The sequence below is a fragment of the Dasypus novemcinctus genome, chromosome 6, assembly GCF_030445035.2.
Source record: "Dasypus novemcinctus isolate mDasNov1 chromosome 6, mDasNov1.1.hap2, whole genome shotgun sequence".
Taxonomy (NCBI): Eukaryota; Metazoa; Chordata; class Mammalia; order Cingulata; family Dasypodidae; genus Dasypus; species Dasypus novemcinctus.
Genome location: NC_080678.1, coordinates 78,095,928 through 78,113,007, shown reverse-complemented (window position 1 = coordinate 78,113,007; position 17,080 = coordinate 78,095,928). Strand labels below are relative to the sequence as shown.

General features: G+C 37.7%; 1 protein-coding gene across 2 annotated transcripts in view; it reads right to left on the bottom strand.

Moving 5' to 3' along the window:
* VPS26A (VPS26 retromer complex component A) overlaps positions 1 to 17,080 on the bottom strand; it is a 52,823-nt gene that overhangs the window by 11,778 nt on the left and 23,965 nt on the right. For both annotated transcript variants that reach the window (XM_058298945.2, XM_058298944.2), the window contains exons 3-5: positions 14,006 to 14,081; positions 12,464 to 12,620; positions 8,471 to 8,635 (exon numbers count right to left, since the gene is read on the bottom strand). In XM_058298945.2, coding sequence (XP_058154928.1) covers positions 8,471 to 8,635; positions 12,464 to 12,620; positions 14,006 to 14,081 — 398 coding nt within the window. The remainder of the gene's footprint in view (positions 1 to 8,470; positions 8,636 to 12,463; positions 12,621 to 14,005; positions 14,082 to 17,080) is intronic.

Genomic DNA, 17,080 nt, shown 5'->3' with positions numbered 1-17,080 from the left:
AAGAGCTGAAAACCATAGTAACACTAATTAAAAATTCTAGAGAGGCTCAATAGCAGATTGGAGCTGGCAGAATGAATCCATGAATTTGAACATAAGACAAATGAAATCACCCAATCTGAGAAGGAGAAATAATACTGAAGAGAAGTGAACAGAGCCTTAGAAACCTGTGGAATACAATTAATGATATCAATATACAAACTGTGGAAGGCCCAGAAGGAGACAAGAGAAAGGGGCAAAAAGAATATTCAAAGAAATAATGGCTGAAAAGTTTCCCAAATTTAACAAAAGACATGGAGATACACACAGCCAAAATGCTCAACAAACTCCAAATAGAATAAACCAAAATTGAACTACATGGTGATATACTATAATCAAATTATCAAGTCCGAAAGAGAGAGAATTCTGAAAGTATCAAGAGAAGCAATGTGTCATGTAAAAAGGAACCTCAATCATACCAATTTCTCATCAGAAACCATGGAAGCATGAAGGCAGTGAGGTGACATATTTAAAGTGCTGAAGACAAAACAAAAAAAGATACAGAATTCTCTATCTAGCAAAACTGTTTCTCAAAAATGAGGGAAAGGCTGGGGGCAAGATGGTGGCAGAGTAAGAAGCTCCAAGAATCAGCTCATCCTATAAGGCAGTTAGTAATTACCCAGGACTATCTAAAGCACCTGTAAGGGTGGGCCCCAAGAGACCAGAAAAGCATCCTGCAACATCCTTGGAAGATGGAAGGAGGAGACTGCCCAACTGCAGTGAAGATTTGTGAGTGGAGCATTCCATGATGCAGAGGCCAATGTCCATCCTCCACTGGCAGTGCAAGCTGCCTCAGGAGCTATTCCGTAGCTGGAGCTGGAAGTTCCATTTCCCCAAAACAGGGAGGATGAGATGGTCAGGTACCTACTTTAGCTACTGATTAGTAAATACAGCTGGCTAAAGTATAATCCTAAGAACATCTAAGTTTGAACCTGTCCAAGCAGAAAGAGGCCAGCAGCCACCATTTTAACTCTTCCCTTGGCATGAGGGGAAGCAGGGCTGATTGAAAATCACAGTGGCGATAGGGACTGGCTTCTTTCCACCCAGACCAGCCTGCAGCCCTAGCTTTGGTTCCAGCCCCACCTCTGGCAGGAAGGAAGCTGGGAGGGCCTGCACCAGCCTCTCTGGTCACCTGCAGGTGCTCATGACCAGCAAAGACTGGACAGTGGGACACCTAGGGCTCCATTACTAAAACTCAATAAGAGAGGAGGGGAGCTGTGTTTCCCCAGCCTCCCTCGGCAACTGCAGGTGCTTTCGGCCCACATGGATTAGTTTGTTGAGTGCCTTTGATGCCATCCCCGTAGGAGAAGAGGGAGCTGGCGTTTCTTCAGTTTCTCTGAACAAATGCGGGCACTTTCAGTCTGCACAGACAGGATACTTGCACACCTGTATCCATCCCCACCACTCAACAGGATAGGAGGCAAGGTGTGTTTCTTTAGCCTCCCTGGGCAACCACAGCTGCTTTCAGCCCACACACACTGATTAGTTGGACACCTGTATCTCCATCCCCACCCCCCAATATGATAAGAGGGGAGCTGTGTTCCCTCAACTTCTTTATTTTTTTTTTTAACGATTTATTTATTTATTTCTCTCCCCTTCACCCCCCAACCCGGTTGTCTGTTCGCTGTGTCTATTTGCTGCATCTTCTTCTTTGTCCGCTTCTGTTGTCAGAATCTGTGTTTCTTTTTGTTGCATCATCTTGCTGCGTCAGCTCTCTGTGTGGGCGGCGCCACTTACGGGGCGCACTCCTTGCACGTGGGGCTCCCCTACGTGGGGGACACCCCTGCGTGGTACGGCACTCTTTGAGCGCATCAGCACTGCGCCTGGGCCAGGTCCACACGGGTCAAGGAGGCCCAGGGTTTGAACTGCGGACCTCCCATGTGGTAGACAGATGCCCTAACCACTGGGCCAAGTCCTCTTCCCTCAACTTCTCTTAACAACAGGTACTTTCGATCTGCACGGACTGGACTGTTGGATGCCTGTGGTTTCACCCCTACCCCCCAATAGGACAGGAGGGGACTAGTGTTTCCTCAGCTTCTCTGGGCAACTGCAGGTGCTTTCAAGCATACAGACTTGTTAGCTGGGTGCCTGTGGTGCTATTTCCGCCCCTTAAAGAGCAGAAGGGACGGTACTCCCTCAGCCTCTCAGGGCAAATACAAATTAGATGACTGGGCACTTCGGAGGGTCAACCCCAACCCTGGCAGGGGCGGAGGGGGCCAGTGAAATATCAGTCTACCTGGGAAATTTTGGCCAAACACTGAGCTACATTCGCTACCTAATAAGAGCTGGTTATTTTGTCTGCTTATTTTTAGGAGGTACCGGAGAGTGAAACCAGGATCTCATACATGGGAAGTAGGTGCTCAACCACTTGAGCCACATCCACTCCCCTGTGGTTAGTTTTAACCCACATGGCTTAGTTTGCTACCAACACCTGAAGCTCCATCCCTGCCCCAGGCAGGGGATGAAGGGGCATGAAGCTTCATCAATCTCTCCAGGCAATTACAGACAGTCTTGGCATTTACAACTTGGATCACAACACATGTGGCCCCATCCCTACCCTTGAAAGAAGAAAAAGGTGGGAGAAGTTTTATCAGTTCCCTGGCAAAGTGGGCAGCTTCAGCCTCCAGAGCTTACGGTACCAACTATATTCTCAGCTCCTACTATATTAACAGCAAGGGAAAAAGAGTAAGCAAGCCCCAACCTGAAGAGAGAAACTGCATCCAGAATAAAGACATCTAGTAAACCAGATACCAAGACACCAACAAAAAACTACAATCCATACCAAGAAACAGGAAGTTATGGCCCAGTCAAAGGAACAAGATAATCCTCCAAATGACATACACTGGAGGCGTATAACACCAAATTTGAGAAGGCAGAAGAAAGGATCAGTGGGCTTGAAGACATAGCCTCTGAAAGCAAACCTACAAAAGAACAGATAAAGAAAATAATGGAAAAAAATTGAACAAGGTCTCAGGGAACTAGCTGATGGTAAAAGACATGCAAACATATGTGTCATGGGTGTCGCAGAAAGAGAAAGGAAAAGGGTCAGAAGGAATATTTGAAGAAATAATGGTAAAAAATTTCCCAGCCCTTTTGAAGGACATAGATATCCATGTCCAAGAAGCACACATATGGGGAGTGCAGCGAAGGCAGTTGTAAGAGGGTAATTTATAGTCCCCAATGCTAACATTTGAAAAGAAGAAAGAGCTAAGATCAATGACCTAACTACACAGCTGGAGAAATAGAAAAAGAACACCAAACTATTCCCAAAGGAAGCAGAAGGAATGAAATAATAAAGATCAGAGCAAAAATACCAAGAGAATTAACAAAACCAAAAGTTGGTTCTTCAAGAAGATTAACAAAGTTGACAAACTCTTAGCTAGACTGAAAAATAAGGAGAAAGATGCGAACAAAATAAAGAATGAAAATGGGATATTACTATTGACCCCACAGAAATAAAAGAGATCATAAGAGGATACTATAACAAATGTGCATCAACAAACTAGACAATGTAGATGAAATGGAAAAATTCCTAGGAATGTATGAACAAACCTACACTGACCCTAGAAGAAATAGAAGACCTCAACAAACGAATCACAAGTAGAGACTGAAACAGCAAAAAAACTCCCCGAAATGAAAAGCCCAGGACCAGATGATTTCACAGGTGAGTTCCACCAAGTATTCAAAGCTTTAATACCAATCTTACTCAAATTCTAAAAAATTGAACAGGAAGAAACACTACCAAACTCATTCTATGAAGCCAAAATCACCATAACACCAAAACCAGATAAAGATATTATGAAAAAAGAAAATTATAGACCCATTTTCCTAATGAATACAGATGCAAAAATCCAAAGCAAAATACTTGCTAATCAAATCCAACAATGCATTAAAGAATTATTCATCATGATCAAGTTGGTTTTATATCAGGCATGCAAATGTAGTTCAACAGAAGAAAATAAATCAGTGTAATACACCACACACTAATAAAGAGAAGAAAATTCACATGATCTTATCAATTGATGCAGAAAAGGCATTTGACAAAGCACAGCATCCTTGATAAAAATACTATAAAAGATAGGCATTGAAGGAAACTTTCTCAACTTGATAAAGGCCAAATATGAAAAGTCCACAGCTACCACTGCACTCAATGTGAAAGACTGAAAGCTTTCTCGTTGAAATCAGGAACAAGACAGAGATGCCCACTGGCGCCACCACTGTTCAGTATAGTGCTAGAGATTCTAGCTAGAGCAATCAGGCAAGAAAAAGAAATAAAAGGCATCCAGATCAGAAAGGAAGAACTAAAATTTCCGTTATTCACAGATGATATGAACATATACCTAGAAAATCCTGAAAAACCTAAAACAAAGCTGCTAGAGCTAACAAACGATTTCAGCAGAGTGGCAGGATATAAGATGCATGTACAAAAATCTGTAGTGTTTCTATGCACTAATAATGTGCAATCTGAGGAGCAAGTCAGGAAAAAAACTACATTTACTATAGCAACTAAAAGAATCAAATATTTAGAAATAAGCTTAATCACGGATGTAAAACACTTGTATTCAGGAAACTACACTGCATTGCTAAAAGAAAATTTTTTAAAAAGACCTAAATAAATGGAAGAACATTCCATGCTCATGGATTAGAAGACTAAATAACATTACGATGTCAGTTCTACCCAAACTGATATACAGATTCAACTGCAATCCTTTTTTTAAAGATTTATTTCTTATTTCTCTCCCCTGCCACCCCCCAATGTCTGCTCTCTGTGTCCATTCGCTGTGTGTTCTTCTGTGTCCGCTTGTATTCTTGTCAGCAGCACTGGGAACCTATGTCTCTTTTTGTTGTGTCATCTTGCTGCATCTGCTCTCCATGTGTGCAGTGCCACTCTTGGGCAGACTGCACTTTTTTCACATGGGGCGGCTCTACGCATGGGATGCACTCTTGCACGTGGGGTTCCCCTACATGGGTGACACCCCTGCGTGGCATGGCACTCCTTGTGCACATCAGCACTGTGCATGGGCCAGCTCACCACATGTGCCAGGAGGCCCTGGGTTTGAACCCTGGACCTCCCATGTGGTAGGTGGATGCTCTTATCAATTGGCCAAATCTGCTTCCCAGTCAACTGCAATCCTGATAAAAATCCCACCAGCATTTTTTTAAAAAATGGGAAACATGTATCAAATTGATTTGGAAGGGTAAGGGGCCCCAAATAGCCAGAAACATCTTAAAAAGAAGAATGAAATTGGAGGACGTTCACTTCCAGACTTTAATAAATCATATAACCTAGATACAGTAGTAAAACCAGCATGTTACTGGTATAAAAATAAACACATAGACCGATGGAATTAAATTGACGGTTCAGAAACAGTCCCACACATCTACGGTCAAGTGATTTTTGACAAGGCTGTCAAACCCATCCAGGTGGGGCAGAACAGTCTTTTCAACAAATGGTGCTGGGAGAACTGGATATCTTTATTCAAAAGAAAGAAAGAGGACCCCTATCTCATACCTCATACAAAAATTAGCTCAAAATTGATCAAAGACCTACATATAAAAGATTGAACCATAAAGCTCCTAGTAGAAAATACAAGGAAACATCTTCAAGACCTGATGGTAAAAAAGAAAAAAAGTAAAAAAAAAAGACCTGGTTGTAGGTGGTAGATTCTTAAACCTTACACTGAAAGCACAATCATCAAAAGAAAGAAAACATGGATAAATGGGACCTCCTCAAATTTAAATACTTTTGTGATTCACAAGACTTCATCAATGGGAGAAAATATTTGGAAATCACATATCCAATAAGGGATTTTTGTTGTTTTTAATTTTATTAAAATTAATAGATCACAAGGAATGTTACATTGAAAAACATAAAAAAACCAATAAGGGTTTGACTTCCATTCTATACAAAGAGATCCTACAACTCAACAATAAAAGAGCAAGCAATCCAATTAAAAAATGGGCAAAAATGTGAGAAATCTCACTTGAATGTTATGTAAGGTGTGAGACACAACAGTCTGACTCTGCGTGAAGAAAACATCTGGGTCTTTTAGTTGGTTTGGTGCATTTGCTGCTGCTGTTGCTACTGTTTGCCTCAAATGCTGTTTAAACAACATTAAATTCTTAGCCTACAAGGTGGGTCTTATGTACACAGAGTTGTTAATACACCCAATTAATGCTGTCTGACATGATAATTTTGTAGGGAGAAAATACGTGCTAATGATATTTTTGAGTTAAAACACCTTTTACTGAGGAATCTGCTGAAAAGTTGCACTTTTGTTACAATGCTTACACTTGGTACAAGCTCAGGTCTTAAATTATTAAAAATAAATACCGTTAGCAAGAAACCAGCTGGTTTAGAAAAAGTTTAGTATGTGAGATAAACTAGAAATTATCTTTATATTGTAGTATTTTCAGCACTCCATACATTCTATTACCTAAATATTTCCACATTATTTTGCGATTTAAATATTCTTACTAAGGAATAAAAACTTTAATACACAGGGTAAAAAAGGGCAAAAGACTAAATTGACATTTTTCCAAAGAGGAAATACAAATGGCCAAAATGCACATGAAAAAAATGTTCATAATCACTAGCTATTGGGGAAATGCAAATCAAAACAACAATGAGATATCTTACCTCAAAGAATGGCCATTATTAAAAAACAAAAACAAAAACAGAAAACAGTAAGTGCTAGAGAGGATGTGGAGAAATAGGAACATTCCTTCACAATTAGTAGGAATGTAAAATGGTGCAGCCTCTGTGGAAGATAGTTTGGTGGTTCCTTAGAAAGCTAAATCTAGAACTGCCATATGATCTAGCAATTTCTCTACTAGAAATATATACAGAAAAAACGAAAACTGTGATGTGAACAGACATTTGCACACAGATGTGCATTATTCAAAATTACCAAAAACGGAAACAACCCCCAAGTGTCCATCAATTGATGAATAGATAAGCAAAATGCAGTATATACATATGATGGGATATTATGCTGCTGTAATAAGAAATGAAATTGGGATACAAATGATAACATGGATGAACCTTGAAGAAATTATGCTAAGTGAAATAAGCCAGACCCAAAAAGGACAAATATTGTATGGTCTCCCTGATTTGAACTAAATACGAAGAATAAATGCATGGTGTTAAAACCTAGAGTATAGGTTATTAGGAGATAAGAGGAGGGCTGAGAAGGTGTACTGATGCTTAATGCATGTAGAGTTTTAATTAACTTGACTGTAAAAGTGTGGAAATGTAGAGAGTTGATAGTAACACATTATAGTGTGTAGAACTAATATAGCTGGTTTATAAATGGGATTGTGACTGAAAAGGGATGTAAATGTCAACTGAAAGAAAGTTAGAGAATAATCTAGGGACTATGTAACACAGTGAACTCAGGTGGATGAGAATTTTAGTCAATAGTACAAATACAAGAATGTCCTTCTATGAACCAGAACAAATGAACATCACTATTAGAAGGTGTAAGCATGTGGAGAATCATGGGAAAAATATAGTTATCGTAACCTATGGACTATAGTTAACAGCAATACTGTAATATTCTGGCATCAATGCCAACGATGTACTGTGTTAATAATTGGGGGGTATGGAAAAAATATGCTAAATGTATGCTATAGACCATAATTACTAGTAATAGTCTAATGATATTATCTTATAATCTGTAACAAATGTTCCACAACAATGCAGTGTGTTGGTGGAGGGGTGTTGTATGGGAATTCCACACATGTGCATGACTGTTTTGTAAGTTTACACCCTGTCTAATAAAAATATATTTAAACAAATATGAGAGAGAGATTATGACATTCCCAGATAATCAAAAGCTGAGGGAGTTCATCACCACTGTCCAGTCCTACAAGAGATGCTAATGAGAGTCCTACAAAAGTCGAAAGGGAGTGAGAACTATTATGTTAGATAATAGGTATAGACGAACAAGGGAGACTAAATAAATTACAGTACTTCTTTAATGGAAGCCTTGCTTACTATAAAATTATTAATGTAAAAATGTGGGAAGAGGATGAAACGGTACATCGTTTCTTCAACAAATAAGTTTTAAAGCAACATATAGAAGGGAAACCTCGTCAGAAAGAAAGGGTTTTTGTTTAGCTTTATAGAGATGGCCAGGCTGAAGCTATGTCAAGCTGGTGAGATAAGTTTTTACAGACATGAGGAGACTGGCTACCTTGTGAGACACTGAGTTCCTCTATAAAAAGTCACTAAGCAGAGACCTGGGAGAAATAGAATCTGAAAGACACCAGGTCAGAAGCCAAACCAAAATCCTAAAGTTTCTTTCACCTCAGAGATTCTGAGAAATTAATGTCAAATCTATCCTTACTTTGACCCATTTACATGGACCTGAAAAACTTATTTAATTTTCCTTGAATATTTAAAAATTGTCAGTTTATGAAAGGTACTTACTTTGACTTATTATATTCAAATTCTATGTGCAGACAATCTTCAATACCCACTTCCATTTTAATAGAGTTGTTAACATCAGGGTAGGTGGCAAGCTGGTGAACAATAAGATCATACTCTTTCACCAAGTCTGTCAGTCTTCTTACTATTGTCACTTTAAGAAAATACCTACAAAGTTAATGGAGAGGACAAATTTAATCTCTTGTGAGAAATTCAGATGTTTTATATAAGCAAACATTAACTGCAACTCATCTTTTCTCCTTCTTGTTCAACTCCTCTTGATCAACTCAAGCATCATTCACTTGATGGAATTTTAATTAAACAAAAATGCACCATAAAAAATATGAAATTCAATTGTGTATGTACTTTCAGATGAGTTTGGTAGGCTAGCTACTTGAGAGAATCTCTCCAAATCACTTTTATTTTTTTTTAAAGACATGATATAGGTTTACAGAAAAAATCAAAACAGAAAATAAGCGCTCCCATAAACCTCCTATTATTAACACCTTGCACTAGTCTGGTACATTTGTTATAATTGATGAAAGATTACTTAACTGTACTATGAACTCATCAAGTTTCCCTATTTGTGTTATACAAATCTATGTTTGCTTGTTTTTAAGGTTTACCAGAGACAGAAAGGGAGTAGAGGGTTGTGAGCCAATGTCCATATGGGCAAAATCTATGATAAGGTAGAAAGGTAGTTGTACGGTGGTTAGGCATGACAGTGGTGCAGTGATGCTACTGGGTTGGGCAGTGCTGGACTGTAAGGAGGGTAGTGGGCGGGGGTGGGGGGGTTGTACTGTCTATGGAACTGGGGGGGGGGAGGGTCAAGGGAGGGAGCTCATAAATTATGGGCATCTGTGGATATGTGGTTGAAACTACAATGCTGAGAATGTCTTTTTGGCAAATACGGCAGGGAAGGGTTACTGGTTTAGGGTTTTGGATGTGTGGGGGCATGCAGAACAAGGCACACCTGGGGCAGGCAACTAGCGAGTAGGTGAGTGTTCATCCTGTCATAGTGCACTGTATCAGTGGGTGAAGATCCACACAATGAATGGGAAAGTGTAGGACTGCCATCCTGAGAAGTCCTGCTTTCTTCTCAAATAGAGGGGCTCTCTCTTGAGAGCATAGGCAGTGCCTAATAGGTGAGGACAGGCCAGTATGTCAAGCTCTCAATGTTACTGCAAGTAACTATGAATCGTGTTCTTCAAGGAGTGAAGCTTGGTGGTTGCTGTGGGTCCTGAGGGGAGAGGGAGGGAGAAACAGAATAGATGGAACGTGGAGCATTTTTGGGGTGTTGGGATTGTTCTACATGATTTTGCGATGATGGCCACAGGCCACGCTAAATTTCATCAGATTTCATAAAAGTATACGGTCCAAAATGTCAACCATAATGTAAATCATTGACCATGGTTAGTATCAATGCTTCAGTACTTGAAAATCAGTTTTAATAAATGTGCCACCCACATGTAAAATGTTACTAATAGGGGAAAGGGGACAAGGGGGAGGATGTTCAGTAAATGGGAATCCCCTATATTCTGTATGTGACTTTTCTGTAACCTAAAGCTTCCTTGAAGATAAAATGAAAAAAATAAGACACTGAGGTCATAAATGGAGAAAAATGTCACTGTACATAAAAGACAATAGATACTATAGTGGTGAAATACATACTGCCAATTTTTTAATTTTTAATTTTAATTATTTTTTTATTATTTCAAATTTTAAAATTTTTTGTATTTTGTCATTCTTAAAACTATCATTATTTCATTTTATTATTTTTATTTGCTTATATTGCTGGCTTCATTTTTTAAGAAGTTTTGGACCACAGAAGGGTTATAACTGTGGCAGGGGAGAATCACTAGTGTGGGGTGTCAGTGATGGGGGATGCCTGGGAAGAGGGGCATACCTATAAGGTATATGAATGAGTTCAAGTGTTCATGAGGCATTGTCATGATGGGTGAAGACCCACACAATAACCAAAAGAATATCCAATTTCCATCCTGGGGAGAATGTGGCAGTAAAAGTACCCTGAGTACAGGGGCAGTGACTAGTAAAGAAGAATGGACCACTGACAGGCCCTTGATATTGATGACTGTACTTATGACCCTTTTCTTTTGAATTGAAACTTAGCCTATTATTATAGGTAGCATAACATAAGAGTTACCTACTGAGAGCCTCCTTGTTGCTCAAATATGGCCTCTCTCTAAGCCAAACTCAGCGTATAAATGTATTACCTTCCCCCCAGGTGTGGGACATGACTGCCAGGGATAAGCCTCCCTGGCGCTGACAGATTACTACCAAGCACCAACTAGCAATGCAACTGGAAAAAGACCTTGACCAAAAGGGGAAATGGGTAAAGACAAATGAGTTTATATGGCTAAGAGACTTCAAAGTGAGTTGGGAGGTCTTTCAAGAGGTTACGCTTGTGCATGTCTCAGCAGGATCTCATTGACTGCCACAGTAAATCTTGCCTCAAAAAGCAGGGCTCCTGAGGGCTCTGGAGACATCCAGACACTATAGGCAGGGCCGATAGCTCAGGAGTTGGTGCCCTGCCAGTGGGGCCTACTTTGGAATTTATGCTCTCCAATGTGGCAGAGTTGGACTCAGTTGTGGTTTCCCTACAAATCTCTTCTGCCCCTTCTATTTGAACCTATAGTTAGTACTAGAGTTGATAGGTGTACGTCCAAGAAACTTACATCTTTGGGCTTTCCATGTGCCAATCAGGCCCTGAATCTCAAAAGAGTAGCAAAACCTACTCTCCAGTTCACTGGACTCACCCAGGACAATGATGATGGACAACAACCATCCCAAGAAACAGAGAGTCTACAACTGCAAGCAAGATAGTCCCATACATCTGCCCCATGGAATCTAAGCCCCCTCTCAATTACAGAATTCTCAGGACTGGGGAATGAACAATGGACTAGAGTAGCCTTACTCTTATTCTACCAGAAACTTATTGTTATTCTAGCAATGGAAGAACTGTTATTATTCATGTGGAAGCAATGGCCACTGGAGGTTCTGAGGGAAGGGAAAGGGAAAAATAGGTGTAATATGGGGGCATTTTCAGGACACTGGCATTGTCCTGAATGATGTTGCAATGACAAATACAGGCTATTATGTATCTTGTCAAAACTTACAAAATTGTGCAGGAGAGAGTATAAACTATAATGTAAACGATAATCCACACTTAGTGACAATTCTCCAATATGTATTCAGCAATTATAACAAATGTACCATACTAATGAAGAATATTGTTAATGTAGGAAAGTGTGGGAGGGGTAGGGAATGGGGTATATGGGAATCCCCAACATTTTTTATGTAACATTTATGTAATCTAAGTACCTTTAAAAAAAAAAAAGGGCATCTGGTATAGCATCTGACATGTAGACCTTATATAATAAATCTTTGTTCATGAATTAAAGATAGGTACTTATTGGAGTGAATCAGTGCATAAAAAAATTTTCTTTTTAATAACATATATACAACCTAAAATTTCTATTTTTAAACACATTCAAATATACCAAATACATAAATCAGTGTAATAATTATGTTCTCTAGATCACTTTTTTCTTTTTGAGAAGGCACTAGGGTTTAACCTGGGACCTTGTACATGGAAATCAGGTGCTCAACCACTGAGCTACACATACTCCACTAGATCACTTCCTGACCATTTTCTGAATGAGATTCTTGGATGCAAATGCTAAGAAATGAATGTATTTAGAGGGTAATTCCATTTACGCCACAAATGAAATGCCTATGAGACAATTCATACATGCGACATGTATGACTAAAACTTCACATAATTCTCTAAATCTATGATGATAGAAAGCTCTTACTACTCTAGATCAGCATTAGCCAGATAAAATATTTGAAAAAATCTTTAAAAATCTTAAGTCCTCCAGTCCAGATTTATAACTAGAAGTTCTAATAAGACATTCAATAGTAGCCATTACTTTCTGGTTTTAACTTTGTTTAGTTTCTAACATATAGTCATACCTTAAGCGGACATTGGCACCAATGTAAGATTCATATGGCTTTTCAACTTGCATGAATTCAAAATCATAACTTCTGCTCTGAGTCAGTTCTCCAGGTAAGGCCAATTCTTTCACTAGGTTTACAAATTCGTGAGTATTACTCTTGTCATTGAAAAGTTCTAAAGAATTTTAAAAAGCAAAAAGACCAATTATATTTAATATACCTTTCAATAAAACCCCCAACTTCCACCTCCAATCCAAATAATTTCTACTAAAAGAAATAGTTGGATTTGACACTACTATTAAAAAACTAGAGCTATGATCTGAATTCCATTATCCTTATTATTTTCCAACTAGGCATAAAAAATTCAAGTAGCATAGCACGATAAAAATTTGTTACTAAAAAAATAAGATCATTCCTCTGATGTTAGTTAGGACTCTCCCAATATGAAGCTCTTTTCACATGTTAACAGCAATTATTTAAACTTCCTCCCTTCAAGGCAAAAAGTCTGTTTTGTTTTAATTAGTCAATATATTACCTTAAAATAATAATTATTAAAAAAACTACTGGGGGCAGATGTGGCTCAGTTGGTTGAGCTCTTGCCTCCCACATGGGGGGGGGGTACTGGGTTCTGTTCCCCATGCCTCTTGAGAAAATAAATGAAAAAAAAAAAAAAAAAAAAGGGCAACAAGCGAAAAAAAAAACCCGGCTCAGGGAAGCCGATATGGCTGTGTTTGAGTGCCAGCATCTCACATAGGAGGTCTTGGCTTCAATCCCCAGCCCTGGAACCTCCAAAAAAAAAACTATTATACACAAAACACTAAAACCAACTATTATTTAATTACTATAATTTGCCCTTCAAGTACAGTTTCATCTAGAATAGATATTTAAACATATATCTATCCAATTCAATTTTGATACCTTAAAAATGCAAAGTAAAACGCAGCTAAATTTAAAATCAAGCTATGTAAAGAGTATTAATTATAAAGATGTACATTCTTTTCTCTCTTTTCTGAATCTGCAATACTGAAATATTTATATACAGTTGAACTCTGCTAAATCAAGAATATATCTGAAATCCATGTATGGAAATGCACACTAGTTGGTCTGAGTCAAGAAGAAGTTACACCTTTCCTTTTCACAGAGAATTCTCTGTTAACAGGTGAATCTGGATACAGGTACACATGAAGTCAGAAAGACAAATGGCATGGGTAATTAGAAAGGGAAAAATGAAGATGAAACTGGTAATTCTGTGTAAGGCTGGTGAAAAATGTAGGCAGATGGAAATTTCAGTGAGTCAATTTGTGTGTAAGGCTGAAACTTTACATAACGCCTTTCATTTTTAATAACTAAGTTCAGTAACTTAAAGGCAGGATGAGTCAAACATCATTTATTATAATTAAAAGAAACATGTTTATAAAATAAGCCCTCTCTTTTATTATGCAAAATCAACTCCTTCCTTCCAGAAAACTAAGCTCTAATTCAATTATTTAAACGCCAAATCCAACCCTCTTCACACTCAGTTATCACAGAAAATAAAAGTAATACTATTTTAAAACTCACCAATTTGACCTACAAATTCAATTCTAATTCCTTGGTGCTCTAGCCTCTTTCCAGGTTGCTTAAAGACTAGGTTTACCTGCCAAAACATGAAATTGTGAGAGATGTTAACAGTCCTTTGAGTGGGCCTACCAGTAGATTCCTTCCAGATGAATGCAAGATATAAGTATTTCGGTATTCATTTTTGAAGTTTGAGACACCACCACATAACTATATCGGGATGACCCTATAGCACCAGAAAAGGTTTAATTTATTCATATACAATCACTACTGAACTATTATTTACACATACACTTAAAGCATCTTCTTTGTTAGGAAGGAATCCTTTACAGTTGGAGAAATAGGTAAAGACAATCAAAGAAAGTAAAAACCTTCAACTATCCAAATGTATTTTCTGGTCAGAAAGTTAAAAACAATTCTGTGATTAATAACAGCAACCTTAATGTGTGGTGATCACTAAGAATTGACCTAAATGGTCACTTTCAACTTTTTCTAACCACGAATATATTGTTATAAATCCTAACCTTAAAAGAAATGCATAGACTAAAAAAAGGAAAGAAAAAAAAAAAAAGTAATGCATATTACCCTAAGTCTATCACTTATCCAAAATACCGAGTATCTAAAGACTTAAATTTTGAGTATGATTTATCTCATACTTCCAAAGAAAAATACATAAACTAAACCTAAAAATCCCTAAATTCATATACCTGGGAACTGGAAACCTTAAATTTTTTAAATTTGAAAGAGAGTACACTCATATTAAAAATAAAATTCTCAATGTTTAGGGATTAACAGAATTTTAAAAATATAGAACAGCATGACTGCAGGTTTGCTCTTTACTGTAAGAAATATTAGCAACATGATGGAATATTTTCCTACAAACAGTGCTTCTCAAAAGAAACTAGATATCAGGGACCAATAAGAGATCCAATTACTTCTGTCTATAAACCATAGAAATTAAAATTATTCACTCTTCTCTATCTTCCATATCAGTAACCAAGATGAGTTAGTTATTTGCCTTCAAAATTAGTATCTCAGGCAAGAAAGTAAATAAATTATGTTACATCCACATGATGGAATATTGTTAAATTTAAAAATAATAGTCAACGAATTTTAATGATGTGGAGATGTGCATGGTATGTTACGTGAAGGAAACAAAACTGTCTAATTCCAATCATAATTTTTAAACAAATGAAAGAAATATGTCTAACACAGTTACTTCTGGAATGTGTGATTATGGATAATTTTTGTTTTCTTATAGTTTTCTATAGCTTTCAAGTTTACTGTTTTCTCTTTGTTTTTTAACTATGGGCAAATAAGCCAGAAAAAAATTATTTTAAGAAAGAAAAGAAGTACTTAAAGAAGTTTCACATATACTAACAAGTTTAATTTTAGGTTTAAAAAAACACACACACACAAAAAACAAACACCCAAACATAATTCTCAGCTGTTTCATAAGCCAGACAGTAATTTATATCAATAAAGCACAAAGGGAAAAAGAGTATATTAAAAATGTCTACGTGGCAGTTGGTTTTTGAGAATGTCTTTTTTTTTTTTTAACATGCTGTGATATTTTAAAAATTTACAGTTCTTCAAAAGCATTATGAAAGCACATTATGGAACATTACAGTAGAAATGCAGTTATTCAGTTTTCCCACCTAGCTGCTTGAACTCTGAAATTTTCCTTGGCCACAACTGATGTTAAAAACATAGTTGTTTTTAAAGCCTAATGCAGGCTATCTATTCCTTCCCAACACTGGAAGGCATAATTAAACATTTTAGTTTAAAGGCTATTCTGTAAGGGAGCATAGGAAAGAAAATGAAACAATGATGGTAAACTGAATTAAAGAATTTTAGCACCAACTGTTATACTTTTGCAGGTTTTAATTTTGAATAATTTCAACCTTACAGAAAAGTTTCAAGAACAGCACAAGGAATTCCTATAAAACCTTTACCAGATTCAGCATATGTTTATACTTTGTCCCATTTTCTTTATCTTTCTATATACATAGAAGTGTGTGCACAGATAGCAGTTTTTTTCAGGAACCAACTAAGAATAAGCTGGACACGTCATACTCCTCCTATCCCTATACAATTCATGTGTATTTCCTAAAAAAGAAGGCACATTCTCTCACATAATTACTGTACAATTATCAAAATTAGGAAATGTAACATTCGATGGTCTACATTAATATTTCATCACCTATACTAATATGTTTTATAGGCTGTTTTCCCCCCAGGTCCAACATCAAATTATGCATTATGTTCAATTATCATGTCTCTTTAAACTCCTTTAATCTGGAACATTCTCCAGCTACTGTTGTTGTTTTTTTTTTTAATTCCTCCCCCCCGAACTTGCAGCTTGCTGTCTGCTCTCTGTGTCCATTCACTGTGCGCTCTTCTGTGTGTCTGCATTATTATTTTTATTACTCCCCCACTTCCGCTCCCCACAGCTTGCTTGTTGTCTGCTCTCTGTGTCCATCTGCTGTGCGCTCTTCTGTTTTTACTTGTCTCCCCTTTTTTTTTGTTGCATCACCTTTCTGAGCCGGCTCTCCGCAGCATGCAGGCGAGCCTGCCTTCACAAGGAGGCCCTGGACGGACGTGAACCCAGGGCCTCCCATATGGTAGACTGGAGCCCAACACAGCCACTTCCAAAGCCATTACCTTTTTAAAAAAATACAGGTCAGTTACTTTGTAGATTTTGGTTCCCCCATTTGGGTTTATCTGATGTTTTAACACAGAGTTAACATTTTTGGAAAGAAAAACTACAGAACTGAAGTTGTGTCCTCAGTATTTCATTTAATAGGAAGTACAAGATATTAGCAATGCTACTTTGATCACTTGTTTAAGGTGACCTACCAGGTTCGCCACAGTAAAGCTACTATTTTTCCTTTTGCTATTAGTAAATAATTGGTGTGGAGCTACTTAAGACTAGGCAAATATATTTAAAAGGCCATGAAAACAAAATGTAGGGAAACAACCTATATGTAAAATATATATTTACTGCTCTAGCAAGCATTCTCCCTTTAAAGAGATCTAACAAGAAATTTTCTTATTCTCCATCGTCTGTAACAATAG